The sequence below is a fragment of the Sciurus vulgaris genome (assembly GCF_902686455.1).
Source record: "Sciurus vulgaris genome assembly, chromosome: 8".
Classification (NCBI taxonomy): domain Eukaryota; kingdom Metazoa; phylum Chordata; class Mammalia; order Rodentia; family Sciuridae; genus Sciurus; species Sciurus vulgaris.
In genome coordinates this window covers 60,248,058-60,271,154 of record NC_136468.1, presented here as the reverse complement: position 1 = coordinate 60,271,154, position 23,097 = coordinate 60,248,058, and the positions used below count along the sequence as shown (strand labels likewise).

The window sequence follows — 23,097 nt, the reverse complement described above, 5'->3', positions numbered from 1 at the left end:
AAACATTATAGCTGATGATTTATTTAATCGTTTTCCTGTTTAAGAGGCCACATTATGTTGTTGTGCTTGAAAGAAAAAAGGACATAGGCAGTAATACATAGGGCAATAAATTCTTTCTAAACTGTTCTGCAGAAACTGAGTCATATTATTTATTATTGGTCCTTTACCTCAGCAGACCTAGATTTCTCAGAAAAGACAGCGTCAACAATCAGGGGTGATTGCTTTACAACAGACTCACATTTATAGGACAGTTGTAATTGGAGAGTAATAAGTCCTGGGACAAAATGAATACATTAACCAGAAAAGAAGCAGACAGTCTTTGTGACTGTTGCCTCCACTGTCAAGACACAAGTTGATTTTTGCTCTCCACTGGGCCTCGACAGTGTCAGATGCCCTAGAATATAAGGACTGCCAACAGCAGGTTCACTCATCCACAGTGTGGTGTGCTGGCATGCTGCCTGTGGCTGGGTGACACATGCAAGACAGCAAATGAGCTGGTATCTGCAATCAGTAACTGCAACTCTGAGGCTGAATATTTTTTTAAATAAATCTGGAAGACAGATGTTAGGACCCAACTAGTCTGTTAATTTTGAACTGATTATGTTGCCAACAACAAAGGCATTAATCTTCAGAGTATGAGTTTTTGACATTATTATAATAACTAAGAATATATCTATCACTTAAAATGAAATCCTACTTACAGAAAAATATTTTGCTTTTTGTAATAAATCAAATAGAACCTGTTCACTCCTACCTAAGTCTATCAGAAGCCCTGTATTTAAAAAACAAGTAAAGAAATACTTATGGAGAAGTTATTAATGGAAGAATTACAGATTTCCATTTTCTTAAAAGAAAAATATAATACTCCATCTGCTTTTCAACTCAACTATTCCACTTAAATGACTTAACTCTAACAAAGAAATCAAAAGACTGCCCACATATATGTAAACATGTGCTATACACATGTTAATATTATCTGTATCAAAAATAAACATTGAAAATGGAGGAAGGAGGGACTCTATAGAGGAATAAGAGGGGTAGGAGAGGTGGGGGGTGAGAAAAAAAAAATAACAGAATGAATCAAATAATATTACCCTAGGTAAATGTATGATTATACAAATGGTATGCCTCTATTTCATGTACAGAGAAATAAGATGCATCCCATTTGTTCACAATAAAAATGAATTTAAAAAAACATTGAATTTTTATCAATAGAATGCAAAATAATAATATATTCATATAATGGAGTAGTAGAAGGCTATTAAAAGATTATTCCTCAGTCACATAAAAATCTTCATGAAATGCTGATAAGACAACAAACACACACACACACAAACACACACATAGGTTCTAACTAGGAGTCATCAAAATTTTTTCTCATTATTTTTGTATAAACAACACAAACTTTTTATTTCTGAATGGTGGAGCTCCAAGATCAAGGTACCAAAAGATTTGGCATCTGAGTCATTAAATTTTAAGATATAGTTTCTCTCTGGATGATGAACTCGAACAGAATACTTGCTTTCATTTTGTACTCCTTTTCTCTCTCTTTGAGACTTACCACTACACTTTTTTATTGTTTGAATTACTTACTATAAGGACATACTTTTATATCCATAAACATATCTATGAAATGTTTCAAAGTCATCTAATGTACATTATTATCCAAATAGGACCCACAGAGAATAAAGTTGTTATTGCTCAAACTAGAGCATGTGCAAATGAAGCACTGTTAACATGCAGTCATAGTTGGCTTCACAATAATACTCAATCCCTTATAAAAGTAAAACCATAGATTCTGGCTTCTGTTCTTCAAGAAAATTAGATAATAAATATTTAATAATTTCCAGAAGCTAGTGCAAAATGAAAAAGAAAATATGTCTATAAAGGAAAGTTTTAAAAAGAAATCAGGGCTCATTAGGTTATAAAGCTACATCTCATTGTAGAAAAGCAGACTAAAGTCAGGACTACCTGGGTTCAAAACTTCCTTATTTGACAGGATTTGGATGGCCTTGGACTCATTATACAAAGACTGTAAGAAGATTGTGTCTGATCTTCAGGCACAATATCATATCTACCTCATAAGAGTGTTATGAAGATTAAATTTGCTAATATGTACAAAGTATATAACAAAGTATCTGGCAACAATGACCACTCAGCAACTGAGAGTCGTGATAACTTGTCAAGAACACAGCTCTGAGGAGTTGATAATAGCTCCTACCATCCACCAACACTCCCCAACAAGAATTGAGATCTAGGAGAATGTCAATCAAAATTTAACATAAGGAGAACAGGAAATAAAAAAGGTTTAAATTTAGACAAGGATATGGATGTTAGAAATAATCTTCTCAAAAACCAAGCTAAGCAACAATAATCAGATTTTACAATGATTAAAGCTTAATCACTAATAATATTTGAATACAGAATAGCCAAGCCCTTAACCTTGGTGACACAGACATTCACTTGCCTGAAACGAAAAGGCCTAAAATCAAATTCCCAAATTTCGTTCAAGATTGATGATTCTATCATACTTTAATTAAATTAACAGAACATTCCATCATGCTAATAGTAAATTATGTCTGGGGATTTTGAGGAAAGCCCAGACAACTTATTTTTGCAAATGCAATTCTGACTTCACAGACTGAAAACTTATGAAGAATAGGTTCAAAAACACTCCTGTGTGTAGTTTAAAAGTCAGACTGGTGTCAGGCATCTCACAAAGGGATTCTGCCCTATATAAACAGGGAGGTTATAATTCAAGTAATTCAGTAGGAGGATAATAAGGGGTTAAAGGGAAAACCAAACACTGGTAGGAAAATGAGGTTAACTAATTTAGGAATCAGAACATCACTTCAAGTTCAACATTAAAAACGGACAAATGATGTTTAATGTTAGCAAATATTACTTGATAAGATTGTCTCTGAATTTAAGGGATGCCATGAATTTTTATTCAAAGATTCCATTATGTGAATCAAAGAGGGTGACCTTGGATTAGCACTGTTTCTTTATACACAGTTAATTTTACACAAAACTAGTCCAGGTCAGAAAATTTCTTTTAAAATACTTTTATTTTGTAAAACCAGAAGTAGAATGATATATAAATTTTTTATTTCCTTTTAACCAGGTGAAATTTGATGACTATCATCATCAATTAATTATGTAGTAATTAATTAAGTAGTTAAGAATCCCAAATTCCAGTTCTAGTTCTACCATTGTGTGCAAGACTGGCCAAATCCATGGGTGTGAAATCTGTGCAGTCAGACTGGGCCCAAACTCAGGAAGACCCCACGATTGTTTTAATTCTCTGATACCACCATGTTGAAATTCTTAATAACTTTTTAATATGGGCCTCACATTCACAGGTTTTACCAGACCCTACAAATCATGCAGCACTTCTCTGTGTGGGCTTCACAAATCATTCACCTAATTCTCATTCTCCACAATGTAATCAACAAACCCACTCCTCCCTCCCCCTTCATTTTCGTAAGTGCTGTGTTATCAGAACACATATTAAGGGTGTCAAGTTGTCAAAACAGCAATGCTCTTGTTGATACTTTAAACATTACTTTCCAATCCTAAAGCCAATTCGAGGCTATGAGAATCGTATTTTCAAAAGAGATTTCTTTTAGTGGGAACCTTTCCTTGTCTGAGGCTTCCATTAAAGAATTAGGTGCACTATACCATTAATTGTGCTTTCTCTCTTCATGGTATATTTGACATCTACCCTTTTTTTCAAAAGTGCCTTTGTTCAAACAGCCATTTAGTGCTGACACCACTTCACGGAATGGCGGAGAAAAAGTGCCCTCTCTACCACCAAACAATTTACAACATAAAGTAGTGTTTAAAAACACTTCACTGCTAACCTTTAAATAATATATTAATCAGAAGAAAATATGGTAAAAATCAAAATGCTGAGTGTGACAGAGAGTAGCAACACTGTTATAGGCACATGGCTCCATTTCCCTCTGAGTATAAATCAAGAGGTCCTAAACACAACCTAGCATTTCACCATCCCTTCTATTTAGCCCCCAATTCCTATCACTATAATTACTTCAGATATAAAAACCTATAAAGATGCTGCTCAATATAACCTAACAGAGGAAATGTGGTGGTATATCTGGAAATTTTCATTTAACACATTAACAAATGGTATTAAGAAATACAGGCTCATTCCCCAGTAAGCTAGAATTCTGCTTCTGAAAAATCTGATGTTCTCAGTGAAAATTCTCATAAACTATTTATTACTTTGAATGGCTAAAAAAAAAATAGCATATTTATATCCATCCAAACCCCTAACAGACTTTTTAAAACCTAAATAAATAGTGAAATATATACTAATCATAAGCCAAGGTGCTCTGGGAATAGGGCCACACATCTGTAATCCCAGTGGCGTGGAAGGTGGAGACAGGAGAATGGCAAATTCAAGGCCAGCCTCAGCAATGTAGCAAGGCCCTAATCAACTTAGTGAGACCCTGCCTCAAAATAATTTTTTTTTTTTTAAAAAAACAATGAATAGGACTATTAACAGACAGGTATTTGTAGACCTGCCTGGCCTCTCAGTACTAGGGAAAAATATGCACATCTCTTTGGTTGGCACCTGACTTATATTTCAAAAACTTCTCCATTGATTCTGATGATTTAGTAATCGTATTTGGAATGTAAATGAAGACTTCACATACCATATTGTTAAAATAGTGAGTTTGGAGAATGTACAAATAAATAATTGCCTCATAAGCACCACCAAAAACAAACCAAGGAACAAAAATATCTTATTGAGAGCTCTATCTACTCTGTGAACACTGGATTTCAAAATTCAAAACGCATTTTACCCAAATCATTAACTGGAAAGAGTCTGCAGATGATGTCTACATTACAGTTGGCTGACACTGCTCTAGATAGATGTTATGTGGTATAGGGCAAACGAAATAGATGAAGATGCTGACTTTAAGGGATGAGACCCCATCAAGGTATTACTGTATAGCTTTCATAGTTATAACAGCTATATGCCACCTTCACAGTGTTCTGATTTTACTGGAAAAATGATAGATTAAAATCTGGGAAGTAAGATCATTGAGATGTCATACAGATGAGACAGTGAACATTTGCTGAAACTTAGATAACCCAAATGAAAGAATTCAAGCCTAAATCTTGATTTGTAAAGTTTTAAATTAATAAGAGGACACATAATGGAACACCAACTATTTCCATAGGTACATGTAACCAGGTGTAAATTCTCTGCTATCTGTGTAAGGTTGGGTGTATTACTGAAATTTCTGAGCTTTCCCTTCCTCTCCTATAAAATGAGACCAATTATACCTACTTTGCAGAATAGAAGTGATGTTAGAACTATGTGAAAAGAACACAGGAAGAGTGTCAGAACCACAGCATTCAATAAATGTTAATTATTAATATGCTCCTTACTATTAAAATTCCAGAACCTTCTAATCTTCTCAATTTAAGCAATCAGGTCATTTACTTGTAATTTAATTTCTCACTTTATTTCTCACATTTCCTAATTTCCTTTACCACAACTACTTGTTTCTCTACCATTCCCCATAAACTTAAACCTTGCCCATATAAAAGCCTCTACTCTCTTTCAAACTCTTCATTTTGACCATTATCAGGTCCTCCTAACATGGGCTGTGTTTTCAAATAGTTCAATTACTGATGACCAAATCTTCAAAACCCTTGATGCTTTCAAAATTTACTCTGCCAATCCTCAATCCTAGATGAATTCAATTGTCTTTGCATTCAACTACTATACATATTGTGCCAAGTCTTGTTAGAGAAAACTGGTTTATGAATGAAATCGTTTTATCAAAGGCTGGGCCTCTACTAAAAAAGCTAACAGAAAGCATTATTTTCTTTTCACCCCTGTGCTTCTTTAAAACTAATTTTATTGAGACTCGCTTCCCTTAAATTCACAGTAAATCTGGAGAAAGTCTTGATATAGACACCAGATGTTTGGCTCTATATTGTAATTAAGAGTACTCGAATTTTGTACAGACAGAATGGTTCAGTTAAATACTACATCTCCACCACGAAGGAGTGCCCCTGGCCGCCTTCTTCAACCAAAGCTTGTCCAGTGAGATGGACACAAACGTAACAGAATGGGTCTTTCGAAAATCTCTTGAGTTATGCACCTACAGATTTCTTCTTATATGATGGAAAATAAATAATCTGTCTAAATCACCCATTAGTAAGCTTGCCTATTAATCATATTTGAACACAACATTAAGTCTTACAGTCTCCATAACTTTTTTGTTTGACATTGCAGACAAAAGTTTTATTCCTAAAAACTGTCCCAGTTAACCAATTAAAATATTTAATCTGGGCTAAAAAGCAAAATGCTAAGCTTAATTTAAAATTAATTTAAGCCAATTACAGTGGCACACAACTATAGACCCAGATATGGGTAGGCTGAGGTAGGAGGATCACTTGAGCCCAGGAGTTCAGGGCCAACCTGAGCAACATGATGAGACTCTATCTCAAAAAATAATAAAAAAATAAATAAAATACATTTAAGAACTCATTCCCATCTTGTTAACGTTTCTGACTAAGAAACTTCAGGTGGGAAAGTAAACTTCTCTGTCCACCCTCTGAGCTTCTCCTGATTCCATTTGACCCCACTTTTCAGCTCACAAAGGGCGATTTCAGCAATAACAGACACTAAGAGATGCTGGCCATGGAATGCCCTTTCTTTTGACTATAATTATGTGCTGGTACTCTCTGGGACTGGTGGATGTCCAACATAGACTTGTTCCTCTCTTGCAGTACTTTCCTGGTTGGAGATATCCAGAAATTGAACTGCCACCCTTGAGGTTATCATTTATACCCCAACCTCTCAGTTCCAACCTGACAGTGTTTATCTACCTTCTTTTCACTACACTGACTTTGCCCCTGACAGGAAGCCCTGTTGGATCCTAAGACCAGTTCCATCACGTAAGGTGTACATCTGCACAGGTTTACGTGAAACCTTGTGTCCAAAGAACTACTTCTCAGTGATCTGAGCATCTCTAGCCTCAGCATTTTGCTCTTAGCATCCACAGGCATGTACTTAATCAAAATAAATAAAAGTAATCTCAACTATACAAAACAAATAGTGGATCACTATTTATACTGCACTGATGCAGAAAATCTTAGTTCCCTGAATAATCTTAGCAAAGACATTTGCACTAACATTAAAGAGAAAGGTATATACACTTTCTTCTGGGAGAAAAGAAATGACAAAATATATCATACTTTCTTCAAAGTAATTTTTCTCTTCATTACTCAAGTTGAATAAGTTTAGACCCCCAGGACAGATTTTGGACTAATGATCAAAAATATACCCACATACACAAAATTTTCAGACAGCTCTGAAACTCCTACATAGCTAAGGACCTCACTTTTAGGACATTCAGGGCATTTTATACCTTGTGCCTTTTTTCAATGTAAGGAATGTTCTAGATTTTATCCATAAGTCATTTTAATTACCCATAGTAGACTCCTTTCACCTTTTTACTTGATTGCCCCCAAACCTTCAGTCTCCAAGTCCATTCTTTGCAGTATAATATCACTTTCAATTTGATCAAGAAAAAAGTGGTCATCCAACATGACTTTCAACTTTTCTTTCTCTGCACTCTTAATTGTCTTTATTTTGTCTTTATATTTAATAATATCTCCCCTGGCCCAAGTGAAAGATCCCACCATCTCTTCAAAGATAAATTCCACGACCCTGACTTCTCTCTTCCTTTTCTGGAACTGTCTTTCAGCAATGAGAATTTCTTTTTTTTTTTTTTCAAATTTCACAGATGGCTTCCTCTCTGACTACAGGCAGGCTTATATGTCCTCCATTCTTAAAAACAAACAGAAAGAACAACAGTCTTCACTAATAATTCACATTTCTGTTTTGCTATCCTACCAAATTTCATGAAAATCCAGACAAATTTCTTTCCAATCTGTCACTCCCCAATTACTCTGTAACACTACAGTATTTACTCCATTCCAGTACATCCTACTGAATCTGTTCCCACAAAAGTAAACCAATGACTATTAATAGACAAATAGAATAAATTTTTACTTCATCTTTGAGTTTCTAAACAACTTTACTATTGCCAGGTGCAGTAGCACACACCTGTAATCCCAGCAGCTTGAGAGGCTGAGGCAGGAAGATCACAAGTTCTAAGCCAACCTCAGCCAAAGCAAGGTGCTAAGCAACTCAGTGAGAACCTGTCTCTAAATAAAACACAAAAAATACGGCTGAGGATGTGGGTCAGTGGTCTCGTGCCCCTGAGTTCAATCCCCAGTACTCAATCACACACACAAAAAGAACTTCACTGTTATTCCTTGGACCCTTTTCTCACTTATTTGGACTTAATTTTTCTAGGACTTCTTTCTATATTTCTGCATTAACATCCCGAGAGATGAAGAGTAGAAATCTATATTTTTAGGATATTCTATTAGCACTGCTTCTGTCAGATACAAAAGATATAGAGCTATTGGCCTAATTCTGAAGAAACATGGGAAAACAATTTGGTTAAATAACAATAATCAAGTTCTTCTAGAAACAAACAAATAAAACCTTAATATTCATTTAAAACATTTGTCAATTTTCTCTTTTCATTATCTAATCATAAGCTGAACGTCAAAGCTGAATTAAGAGTTAGGGCATATTACAGTATTTAAAGCTTCTTAATAGATTGGAGTAGTTTCAATTAAAGTTACCAGGACAACCAGAGGGAGACAGAATATGCCATAATAGGGAAAGTATCACTAGAAAAATTTGTTTATTATAACCTTGATCCCATTTTCTCTGCGCAAAATGTCCAGAGACCTTCATTTACTGAGCAGATCCCCTTGACTGGGCAGGTTGAGGAACAATGAGACCACTGATTTCATTTACATCCATCTCTCGAGAGGCATCATGGGAGGTTGAGCTGTTTTGTTAAAAAGGTTCCTCCCATGAATTGTTCATTAATACTTGCACATATTTCAGCCAACTTCAGGCTGAAATGAATGCTAACAGCAATGTTAAATGTTTCTTTTTTGCTTCTAAATATTGTTAGGTTTCAGATTACTTTATGAATAATCCAACAATGTTAGCAAGAAAATAATCATATTGAGCCACTTTCTCAGACATAAAAGCAGCAAATGTCAAAAAAAATTGTTCATTTAGCAGATAAATCTTAAAATAAGATAGCTAAAAGCGTCTGTAGACAGAAGAACTCAAATTGAATTCTACCACCACCTCACACTATATACACAATATTAAACAAGAAACTTTGTCCTCTGAATTCCTAACTTATAAATGACGAATGAATAAACAATGTGTCTACTTCACAGGAGTTCTATAAGGACCTAATGCAAAAAATTATCAGAATCCTAACATGATTTTATATACTTCACCCCTCCTGCAAAATACCAAATTATAACTACAGAAATACAAAAGTCTGTTTTACTATCAAAAAGATTATTATAAGACAAAGTAACTATAATTTTTTGTAAGTTTGGTTGAAGAAGCAAATCAAAAGATCATAACAACATAAATAAAAAGTTAAATGCTGAAATTTAAAACAGAAAATATTGGGGGAAGTAGTTTAGGTACTCTACATAAAGCATAAAGCAATAAAATAAATTATATTTGAATTTTTAATTCAAAAATTCAACAGACTATAAAATAATTAAAATGTTAATCTTTAATCATGTAAAATTTGTGTGCATACATGCACAATAACATTTACTACAAATATTTAAAAGTGAAAATTCTGATCCTGCAGTCAGAAACATTTGAATTCTTACTGCTCAAAAGACTGTCTTTGTACCAGGCACATCAGCATCACCTGGGAGCTTATTTGAAATGTAGTATCTCTGGCTCAGTCTGTTAAATAAAAATCTGCATTTTAACAGGAGCCACAGGTGATCTGCATGCCTATTAAAGTCTGAGAAGCGCTGTCATTCATTACTTATTAGACACATTTCCTTGGGCAAGTTTCAGGAACTCTCAAAGGCTCTACTTACTGATTGAAAAATGAGGCTGATAATAGTATCTAGACTACACTATTATTGTGAGAAATAATTAGATAATGTTTCTTAGTAATAAACACTCAATAAAGTCTAATACTAAACTCTAGCATCTAGCTTAGATTTGTATTTCATGATTTTTCCACTATATTCAATATATAAAATTATGCAGGTATAACAACCAAATAAATTAAAGCTCCTTGACTCCAGGTGTCTTCCTAAGTATAAGCCTACAGCAAAAATAAAAGTAAATTAATAATGGCATCTTGCATTCATTTACAATATAATGTAGCACCTGTTTTACAATTAGCCTCAAAATGTTTCCCTACTAAATAATGTGTGTTTTCTACTTTTGTGAAATCAAAGAAGTTAAATAAAGAATTCAGTTTGAAAACAAACATGAATCATTCTCCCAGACATAAAACTTAACAAATTCTACATTAATTAACCCTTATACCTTCTGTATTCTGCCATCATGCACATAGGGTAGTCACTGATCCCCCACAGATTTCATATAATGCACCACATGTCTTGAGCTTCAACTACAAATGACATGAAAAAGTCATAAAACGCTCCCATTTTAATCCAATTATGACAAAATACCTGCTATCTACAAACTTTTCCAAGGGACTGAGCAAAATGGGACCAGATTACTTCCTTCCTGTGTCTGGAGAAAAAAAGGGTAAACTGATAAAAAAACAACATACAAAGAAACATTTTCAGCTGTCCCCAGAATATTAATCACTTAAAGTACATTATTTTTATTAAGTAATTTTTTTACCGCAGACATACATATCTCTAAGTTTAAAAATATTCACATTCTTAAAATTGAAGATAAGAATGCTTTTAATTGTCCAGTCATGAAATTTGATCTTACCCTGCTCCTACATTACAAGATCCTGGATACTTTAACCATCATTATAAAAAGAATTATAATTGCCTAAAAAAGCAAGGAAAGTTTTTGAGGGCCAAAATATGTATAAAATGTAACAAGCTAAAATTCTGAACTGTGACTGAAAAGCAAACAGGAAATAAAGGGTAGTATTGGAAGAAAGACCTATAACAGTGCTGAGGTCTAAAGAATAAGTTCTAGCATTGTATCTAACAAAACATATGTGAAAACTTTATGAAAAGAAATTAAAATTTTGTTGAATGACCTAAAAAATAGCTTAATGGAAAGAATATCTGGCTTATAAACAGAAAGACAAAATGTAATAAAGATAACAATTCTTCTCCAAATGGTCTGAATCAGTATGATACCACTCAAAATCCCAATGGAGATTTTGCCAGATAATTACATGCTGAATCTATAATATAGATAGAAAGTAAAGGTTCAAGAATAGGCAAGAGGGCCTGGGGGATGTAGTTCAGTGGCAGAATGCTTGCACAGCACATGTGAGGCACTGGGTTCAATCCTCAGCACCACATAAAAATAAATAAATAAAACAAAGGTATTGTGTTTTAAAAAAAAGAAAAAGAAAAGAATAGGCAAAATCCTTCTGAATAAAACACGGCACCTACCAGATGCCTAGTTTGATAATTTGGACATCACTAAAGGAAAGCAGCAAATTATTTAACAAATTGTCTTTGGAAAATTAGTTGGGAAATCATTAATTTTAATTGCAACCTAAAATTATATACTAATAACAGTTGAAAATGGATCAAATACTTAAATATGAAAGACAAAACTTAAAACCATTTAGAGTAAAATACATTGTTAAATCATGTGTAGTCAATAATTTAATTAATAATAATTGATAACTTAATAAGGGTAGGGAAAGATTTTTTAGATATAACATTCCAAAATACTAAAAAAGTTGGCTTTGACAACATTAAAAGTAAGAATTTATTAAAATACATGATAAAGACAGTGAATAAGCCAAAAGTTAAGAAAACATATTTGCCTTGAATATAACTACAATGAATTAACACTAATAATACATAACCTACATATCAAAAGAATAAAAATATGTGAAAGATATGAAAATATATTTCATTGAAGAAGAGAAAGATAAATGAACACAAGATGATTTCCTCATTAGTAGTTAACAGAGGTTCCATTTTATATCAATTTGTTTGCCTATAATTAATAAGTCTGACACTTTTACATCTGTCCAGAATATGGACTAATGGGGACTCATATATCAGTAGAAGTCTAAATTGATATAACTATTCTGGATAACACTTCTTATAGTTTTTAAAGTTGACTTCGTGAATTCCCTATAATCTAACAATTCTACTATCCTGTATTCTTGCAAATGTGTACCAAGATATACGTTCAAGAAAATTCAGCAGCACTATTCGTAATAGCATTTCTCTGGAAGCAATCCAAATAATAATTTGCCAACAAACAAATAATAAATAAATTGAGATACATCCTCATAAAATAATATATACCTGTAAACATAGTAGTCCCCTCTTATACATGACTTTGCTTTCTGTGGCTTCAATTACACATGCTTAAAAATAGTCTGAAAATACTAAGTGGAAAATTCCAGTAATAATTCATAAATTTTAAACTGCATGCCAGACTGAGTAGCATGATAAAATCTTGCCCCATTCTGCTCAGGACATGAATCATTACTTTGTTCAGCATATCCACACTTTATACACTACCTCCCTGTTGCTCACTTACTATGGTGCCAATTCAGTTTTCAAGTCAACTGTCAAAGTACTGCAGTGCTTTTGTTCAAACAACCTGTATGAAGTACTCTAATGCTACATCAAGATGCCTAGGACATTCACCAAGCTTTATTTCATCACATTGACATTACGCCATCTGACATCACAAGAAGGAGCATTTAAGTATAGTACAATAGGCTATTTGGGGAGAAAGACCAGTCACATATAACTTTTATTACAATATATTTTTATCATTGTTCTATTTTATTATTTATTGTTACTCTCTGCCAAATTTACATGTTACATACTGTCATAAACAGGAATGTACAGGAAAAAAACAGTACAGTCAGACCTCCACATCCACAGGTTCTGCATCTCCCATGAATATTGATAGACGACTATGTAGGGTTCACTACTATCCTTGGTTTTAGGCATCCACTGGGGGTCTATTCTAGGACCTCTTCTAGGACCCCCAGTGGATAAGGTAGGATGAGTATAAAATGAATTGAAGCTAAATACAAGAACACAGATAAATCATATAAACATAATGTTGATGAAGAAAAGCAAGTTGCTAAAGACAGATTACAGAATGATACAATGTCTACAAAGCTCAAAAGTAAGCAAGTAAAATATACCTTGTTAAGTAAAGCAGTTATGTGAGATATAGCTATTTTTATAAAGCGAAGAAATGATTAATCAATTATCTAGCATATTGGCCACATCTGGCAGGGAGGCAGAAGGATGGCATGAGTTTAAGGGTGCAAATAATATCCTTGGTGTTGTCCTCTAATGACATTTAAATGTGTTCATTATTATGCATAATGACATATATGCATAAATATACCTACATATGAACTGGATACACTTTTCATATGTATTATAAAAACATAGTAGTATTATAACAATAAACCAGTATTTTTTTAAAATGCTACCTGATTATTCTAGGTTCCCAACGAAAGCATGATCTGTCACTGTTTTATGAACACATCACATGAACACAATTACTACAGTAAAGAAAACAACTAAACAAAATCTCCAAATAAAGCATGAAAAATAAATAATAGGTAACCAATGGTAAATAAGAGAAGGAGCAGATCCAATTTAAACTCACCACCAGGGCTTTAGATCTGTTGCTTAGAAGTTTCTCAATATCCCTGGCTGCAATTTCCACCAGCTGGCGTGCATTATTTGGTTCCACAGTATACAAATCCTGATATTTCTCATAAATCTGTGTGAAAGGAAAAGAACATTAATAAGGATAATAATTTGGCTCATAAATTCCCATTAGAAAGTATTTAAAATTATAAACAAAGGATTAAAAAGATCTACCCTTCTCTTTCTTCATTTTGATCATTTTGAAGTTTGGCTAAAAGAGGAAAACTATATAAATAAATAAAAATTTACTCTCAGACCACCAGCTTGCTAAAATAATAGGTTATGTTACAGGTTGTAAAGCAGCTTGTACCACAATAATTTGCATTTGCAATTTTGAAGTTTGAAGCTATACCTGTCCACCCCAGCATCACAACCTGGCATTAACTGTCAATTGCCTTTTAAGAAAAAGGGAGGTCATTCTAGAAAATAGAGGGAGAACTGGAGCAGGGAGGTCAAAACTGGGAGGAGTGTGTGTCAAACAAAGGTAGGAGGAAGGATTATATCACGGAGAAGGTCCCTCCCTGAAACCCTGAAGGCTAAAGCATGCTGCTAAACTTTATGAAGAGAGAGAGGAATGAATGAATAAGAATCCCCTGCTGAGGTTCAGTCAGATAACATGCAGAGACAGTTCACGTGCAGAGAAGTTGAAGGTTACTGAAATGTACAGTAGACTTTTGGTTAGAACTGTAATGATGTATTCATTTAAAAAAAAAATCAAATTAAATGTTTTTGTGTGTTTTTTTAAATCACTGAATCAAACTAGGCCAAAATTAAGCTAGGTGACAAAAGAAAAATTCAACTTTATTTCTGGCTCATCTCTAGGATTTCCCTAGAGTGGCATAAGCTGCGCCTGGTTTACACAGCCTGTACACTCCCAGCAGGAGAAGAGGAATTAAAGCAGGGAGGGAGGCAGGGAGCAGTGGCAGTGTTTGTGGCTGGAGTGTTGAGCTGAGAAGGAAATCCCTTATGCATGGAACAGATGGGGTGTACATGCATGACTAAACCATCTTTGAAAGCCAGGACCTGGCAGGTTTTTACTGTCTTATGAGAAGTGAATCCAGGCACATACCGGAACCAGTTCAACCCTGCTTTTTTCTGGCAAGTCTCCAGCAATCCTCCTTACTACCAACAGGTTCTACAGCCTGGTCCCAGCGGAACAAGATGCTGCTGGTGAACACTGGCTTCTAGCGGACACAAATGCAAATGCTAACATTCATCCATCACATAGTGTATTAGTTTCCATGGACTTAAAACTTTATTAAGGGAGTTACAGTTAATTGGTATTTAAAAAGATTTCAATCACATTTTTACTCCTAAAAGTGATGAATTGATGGAAATGCCCACATGCATTTGAACATTGGCCTTGTAGGTTTTGTTTCAAACTATCCAAGGCACATCAATTTAGTGTGATATAAAGATCCCATATTTGGTTTCTTCCAGAACTCACGCATATCACTGGATTGCTTATGCTTTCAGAGGGAGGATATGGAGTCTTCTTTTAAATACCCAGGTTACCCATGAAGAACCCCATCCAATGAAAAGCTCTCATTTCAGCCTCAGATGAGATTGAGAAATGGGAATTCTTGAATTGAGTAAATGATTTGGGTACAAATAGACAAACCTTGACATCACTTGAATTGATTCAGGATATTTAGTTCTTTGCAATAAAACCAATAGAACTAATTGATGGGAAATGTACTGTGCTTTGTACCATTAACATCTTGTTCATTTCTCTATTCTAACTGCCTTCCTGTGGTACAGAAAGAACAATGTACATCACAGCTGGTGAAGATTATTTCACATGTACAATATGTTCTTCATGTTATACACTACAGATAATGTCAGTTATTAAATCACTGCAGGTGCCAAACACATTACTAAATGGTTTAAAAATGAACAGATTATTAATTGATTTATCTCACATATATACATATCCTCTAAAATATATACAAAATGTTCCCTCAAATTTTATTTCTATTATAATTTTAAAATAATTAAGAAATACTATGGTTTGAATTTTAATGTCCCCCTAAGGCCCATGTGCTAAAAACTAGGTCCCCAAGGGGGTGAAACCGTTGGGAAGCAGAGCCTACTGGAAGGTCCTCAGATCATTGGAGATGCGCCCTCAAAGGTTATTATGGGACCATGACTCCCTTCCTCTTTTTTTTATTTTCATTCCTGGTATTGACTTGAGCAGTCTTGCTCTTCCAAACACTACCATCATGATGTACTGCCTGACAACAGGCCCAAGCTATGGGAATGACTGATCATGGACTGGAACCTCCAAACCTGTAAGTCAAAATAAATCTTTTCTCTTTAAAAGTTAATGGTCTCAAATATTTCATTATAGTGACAGAGAACTGACTAACAAAAGAGAGTGAAATGAACCCTGACTCACAAATTTTAAATAGACAAAGTGGGGAAAGTCTAGAATGCAAAAATAAATATATTATTTTATATATAAAACTGCAATTGGACTCCAATGCCTGCCCGCCCAGACCTGCATGGACTGCTGCAGCTCCCTGTCTACAACGAGTGGGGACACTTCTGTCGCCATCATGGGTTATCCCCAAGGCCAAGGCCACCATCTTTAGGTGGGGAAGCTACCATTCTGGGAAACCAGTTGGCGATTAGAAGCTCTCATTATCAAGTACCTTTCATACATCAGTCTACTGAAGACTGGGAGGTTTGAATAGCATATTACAGTTCTGTTGAATTTTTTTTATTTTAATTTTAATATTTTATTTTTTCTTTATTATTATTATTCTATTTTCCTCATATTTATCTGTTTCCTTGGAGTCTCTTCCTCCATTTTCTCATACTAACAACCAACTTCTTTTGATTCCGCTTTTTCACTCTGCCTATGATCAACTACCTCTATATACTCACTTCTTATTTCATTAACATTACATCCTACACTGCTCCCCATCCTCTTTATTCATTAGCAGAAACTGTAGACCTTATTGCAAACCTATTGGTTATGCTGTACATAATAATCTAATTCATTATCTCTGTTTATTATGACAATACTGTTAACATCTTAATAGGCGCTATTTAGTTTAAGGCTGCATATTGTTCGTACTGTGTGCTGCTAATATTGATGTCCCCCTTAAAGATGAGGTATTGGAAACATGCAGGGACACTATAAACCCATAGTGGGGAAACTGTAATATCTCAGATGGGTACTGCATAGGGGAAGATTCACAAACAACATAAAAAAACACAAGAAGAAAGTGCCCCAAACAAAACAAGATGCAATATTAATAGAAACCACTGACAACATGGTAGGAGAAATATAGGAAAAGGAGTTCAGAATACACATAATTAAAATGATCTTCGAAGTAAAGGATGAGATAAGAGAGCAAATGCAGGCAATGAACAATCACTGCAATAAACAGTTAAAAGAGCAAATACAAGAAAGAAAAGATCATTTCAATAAAGAGATAGAGATTCGGAAACAAAAACAAACAGAAATCCTTGAAAAGAAGGAAACAACCAAATTAAAAACTCACTAGAAAGCATCACCAACAAACTAAATCACCTAAAGACAGAACCCTCAGACAATAAAGACAAAATATTTAATCTTGAAAATAAAGTTGATCACATAGAGAAGATGGTAAGAAATCAAGAATTATGGGATAACATGAAAAGAACAAATTTAAGAATTATCAGGATTGAGGAAGGCACAGAGATACAAACCAAAGGAATGAACAACCTATTCACATGAAATAATATCAGAAAATTCTCAAACCTGCAAAATGAGTGGAAAATCAAATACAAGTGGCTTACAGAACAACAAATGTACAAAATTACAGCAGATTCACACCAAGGCACATTATAATGAAAATGCCCAACATACAACATACAAAATAAAGACAGGATTTTAAAGACCATGAGAAAAAAGGATCAGATTATAGCATTTTTTTTTTTTTTTTTTTATGGTGCTGGGGATTAAACCCAGGGTCTTGTGCATGCAAGGCAGGCACACTACCAACTGAGCTATATCCCCAGTCCAAGTATCAGATTATATATAGGAGGAAACCAATATGGTTATCAGTGTGTTTCTCAGCCCAGACCCTAAAAGCTAGGAGGGTCTGGAACAACATATTTCAAGCTCTAAAAGAACATGGATGCCAACCAAGAATCTTATACCCAGCAAAACTAACCTTCAGATTTGATGACAAATTAAATACTTCCGTGATGAACAAAAGGTAAAAGAATTTACAAATAGAAAGACTGCACTACAAACATTCTCAGCAAAATATTCCCTGAGGAGGAAGTGAAAAACAACAATGAAAGATAGCAAAGGGAGGAACTCACTAAAGGAAAAGTCAATAGAAGGAGAAACCAACTCAAGTTAAAAAACAAAAAAAAAAGGCAAAATGACAGGGAATACAAATCATATCTCAATAATAACCCTGAATGTTAATGGCCTAAACTCATTAATCAAAAGACATAGACAGGCAGATCAGATTTTTTAAAAAGACCCAATAATATGCTGCCTTCAAGAAACTCATAGGAAAAACATCCACAGACTAAAGGTGAAAAGATGGGAAAAACATACCACACACAGACTCAGAGGTTTCCATTCTCATATCAGATAAAGTGGACTTCAAGTCAAAGTTAGTCAGAAGGGATAAGAAAGGACATTTCATATTGCTTAAGGGAACCATAAATCAACAAGACAAAACAATCATGAATATTTATGCCCCAAACAATGGAGCATCTATATATGGTAAACAAACCCTTCTCAATTTCAAGAATCAAAGAGACTACAACACAATTGTACTAGGTGACTTTAACATACCTCTCCCACCACTGGATAGATCTTCCAAACAAAAACTGAACAAAGAAACCATAGAACTCAGTAATAAAATTAATAATTTATACTTAACAGATATATATAGAATATTCCATCAACAAGCAAGCACACTTTTTTTTCAGCAGCACATGGATCCTTCTCGAAAACAAATTGTTAAGCCACGGAAGCAACTCTTAGCAAACACAAAAAAATAGAGATACTACCTTACATTCTATCAGATCATAATGAAATGAAATTAGAAATCAATGATAAAATAAAAAATAGAACCTACTACAACACCTGGAGACTAAATAATAGGCTATCGAATGATGCATGGATAACAGAAGACATCAGAAGGGAAATAAAAAAATTCTTAGAGGTAAATGAGAACAAAAATACAACATATTAAAATCTCTGGGATACTATGAAAGCAGTACTAAGAGGAAAACTCATCGCATGGAGCTCATTCATTAAAAAAATAAAAAGTCAACAAATAAATGACCTAACATTACATCTCAAAGGCCTAGAAAAAGAAGAACAGATCAACACCAAAAGTAGTAGAAGACAGGAAATAATTAAAATCAGGGCTGAAATCAATGAAATTGAAATAAGAGAAACAATTCAAAAAATTGAAAAAACAAAGTTAGTTCTTTGAAAAAATAAGCAAAATCGATAAACTCTTAACCACACTAATGAAGAGAGAGAAAACTCAAATTACTAAAATTTGTGATAAAAAGGAAATATCATAACAGACACTATTGAGATATGAAACATAACTAGAAGATATTTTGAAAATCTATACTATGACAAAATAGAAAATCTCAAACACATCCACAAATTTCTTGAGATATATGATCTACCCAAACTGAGTAAGAAGGATATCCACAATTTAAATAGATCAACTTCAAGCAATGAAATAGAAGAAGTCACCAAAAGCCAAGAAAAGCCTGGGACCAGAGGGATTCTCAGCTGAGTTATACAGGAACTTCAAAGAAATACTAATACTAATACTCCTCAAAGTATTCCATGAAATAGAAAAGCAGATAACTCTTCCAAATTCATTCTATGAAGCTGTATCACCCTGATACCAAAACCCAATCAATAAATGGGAAAGGAACTGAGCAAACACTTCATAGAAGAAGATATACAAGTGATCAACAGATATATGAAAAAATGTTCAACATCTCTAGTAATTAGAGAAATGCAAATCAGAACTACCCTAAGATTTCATCTCACTCCAATTAGAATGGCTATTATCAAGAATACAAGTAACAATAGGTGTTAGCAAGGATGTGGGGGAAAAGGTACATTCATACATTGCTGGTGGGACTGCAACTTGGTGCAGACATTCTGGAAAGCAGTATGGAGATTTCCCAGAGCACTGGGAATGGACCCACCATTTGACCAGTATCCCACTTTGGATTATACTCAAAGGACTTAAAGTAGCATACTACAGTGATACAGCCAGATCAATGTTCATAGCTGCTCAACTCACAACAGCTTGATTGTGGAACCAACCTAGATGCAATTCAATAGATGAATGGATAAAGAAACTCTGGTATATATACACAATGGAATATTACACAGCCATAAAGAAAAACAAAATGATTATATATGCAGGTACATGGATGGAGTTGGAGAATTTCATGCTAAGTGAAATAAGCCAATCCCAAAGAACCAAAGTCCAAATGTTTTCTCTGATAAGTGGTTGATGATACACAATAGCAGGGGAGGGTGGGGGGTAAGGGGAAAAGAAGAATGGAAAGTTGGATTGTGTAGAGGGAAATGAGGGGAGGGGGCATTGGGGGGGAAGGAAAGATGGTGGAATGAGACAAACAGTGTATAACCAGAGAAATGAAAAATTGTACTCCATTTGTGTACAATGAATCAAAATGCATTCTGCTATTATATATAACTAAATAGAACAAACATTTAAAAATTAAAAATAAAAATAAATTAAAAATTTTTTTAAAACTGCCATTGGAATGTTTTCTTTGGTAAGAAAAATGAGTTAAAACTATGTAACCATATCACCAAAGAACTAGCTCTTGCTTTCTGGCTTTAAAAAATGCAATATCCTTGGCTGTTGTATGAGCTCTTGTGAAGGCTCTCAAAAAGTTTCCTGATAAATATTTAGTAAACGATTTTCAAAGTAGGTTTCACATAGATATTTAGCATTATGTGATTCATTTCATAGCATAAATATATTTCTATTTTCATCACTAAAATAAGCCATGATTCTATAATATTTAATATATTAACATTTTAATATTTAAAAAACAACCTAAAGTATCTTTTTTTTATGAACACCTGTTTTGTAATTTTATCCAATTATTTTCTGAAGGAAAAAAATAGCATGTTAGAAATAATATGAGTTTCCGGCACCATCTAGACAGCACAACATTCAAATCATGTCAGCGCCTCACGTGCTACATGATATTGGCCTCCATTTTTTCTACTAAAAAGAATGCAGCATAAAGACAGAAGTCAAGATGGACTGTTTTCCTCCAAACTGATTCGCTAATATGCTTCAGTTTTTCTCCACTGTGAGTCCTCTTACTGCTACTCTCCACAATTGCTTGTCACCTGAACGTTCTCTCTTTCAGCATCTTAACTGACTTTAATGATCTTCCAAGGCTACATTCAAAGACTAAGTTTCACAGTGAAAACAGCACAAATTATAGCCCTTGCCTTTTTCACTGGAAATTTCTTTCAAATCACTTTCCTCTAAATTTTAAAGTCCATAATTCCAAGATAATCTTCAAAATAAAACTCTTAAAAATAAACTCAACTGTGCTAACTACAAAGTGACAGCACTCATGGATATAACTAAATTTTCCCAAAGATACTAACTAAAAACTAAAATGTCTCTACGTTTTAGATTGCTAACTAGATTATTATTAGCAACTAATTTTAGGCAGCTATTCTATACCACTTTTAGGTGCTTTTACAGACATTATACTATTTATTCACTTTCAGAAAGCTAAACAATACATTTAGCTAACTGCATTAGGTTAGTTATGGTTCTGGAATATCAGAAGGGAGGAAGTTTGAGTCCCATTTCATCTGAAGGAGAGAAACCACTGCCCAGAGCAGAAGAAGATGAAAAGAAATCTGGCATGAATCAGGCAAAGTGAGTCTGAAAACCACTCTATACCCTGGATCTCCCTGACTCATCAGGTGTAATTATATAGAAAAGTCCGTTAACATAAGTGAGAAAGTAGCTGAGAGTTAAGGGTCAACACCTTTGCTAGAGATAGCCCCAGCGCAGGACCAAGGGAATTCCAATGCAGAGGCTGATTTGGGAAGAAAAGGTCTAGTTGAAGGATGTTGGTGACCCACCTGGAGCTGAGGAAGCCTACAAAGCTAGAGGAGAAGGCCCAAGTCCTTGGTACCAATCATATTCAGTATTCATGTCAAGAGCACAAAAGAAAGCAGATATACCAGACAGCTTGATCCCTTCACATCTAGACACCAAGGAGCAAAATCAAGAACATTGGAGAATATTGTAAGGAAATTGGAACTTGGAATTTATTAAATGACCACAAGAGGCTGTTTTAGACTGAAAAAGATCAACCATCAAGTGGTGAGATTAATGTGTCTCCCTTCTGGGAGAGAAAATGGCAGCTGATAAGCAAGTGAAGTTTCCTAAAGAGATACACACTCTAGTTTCTACATATTATATCTTAGGCGTACAAACTTTGACAACCCCAAATCACTGCGTGTGTTTATTTCCCTTCCATGGAACTTGTCCTGGACAAGCAATCAGAATTTCTTTCAGGTCCACCGCCATCTTACTGAGGGAAGTTTCCCCTCAGGCAGTCCCTAATGAAAAGGGAACCCAAGGAACTTCCTTACATAGTTGGTGATATTCTAATGTGTAGCCTTGCCCTTGGCTCCTAACTAACTGCAAGAACTTAGACCTAGGTGAAGCTGACTGCTAAGTCAATAGCTTGTGAGAAGCTAGGAAGAAAAGATTTGTATAAACAATGAAAAACATACTGAATCAAGTGGATTTCTCACCGTAGGATAGCAGTTGTACAGAATAGCACAGATCCAGGGTATTAGCAGCAATGAAAAGATTATCTGGAGGAAAACATTATTCAGATATATTGAGCAACAGAAATTATGGCTGTGCGTCAGCAGAACAATAGCCTCCCAGAGATCCTAATCCTCAGAACTTGAGTGAATCTGTTGTTACACCACAGAAGGGAATTGAGTTTGCTGATGGATTGTTTGCTAGTCAGATGAATCAAAGGGTCCTTAAAAAATGGAAAATGAAGATGTAACTAAGGAAGGAAACCAGACATGGAAGCATGAGAAGAAATCTGCCTAACATTGCTGACTTTGAAGATGGAGGAGTAATAAGCCAAGGAAAAGACATCTGAAAATTGTAAAATAATGGATCTGTTTGTTTAAGCCAAAAATTTTATGGTAATTTGTCACAGTAGCAATAGAATCTAATGCAATGAATTAGTCATAGTTAGGAGCTTCCTGTTTAGCATTCACAATAAAAA

At 34.4% G+C, this 23,097-nt stretch overlaps 1 protein-coding gene across 13 annotated transcripts in view; it reads right to left on the bottom strand.

Moving 5' to 3' along the window:
* Nucleotides 1–23,097, bottom strand: part of CACNA2D1 (calcium voltage-gated channel auxiliary subunit alpha2delta 1) — a 455,544-nt gene that overhangs the window by 339,363 nt on the left and 93,084 nt on the right. For all 13 annotated transcript variants that reach the window (XM_079151110.1, XM_079151106.1, XM_079151111.1 and 10 more), the window contains one exon: nucleotides 13,736–13,852. In XM_079151110.1, coding sequence (XP_079007236.1) covers nucleotides 13,736–13,852 — 117 coding nt within the window. The remainder of the gene's footprint in view (nucleotides 1–13,735; nucleotides 13,853–23,097) is intronic.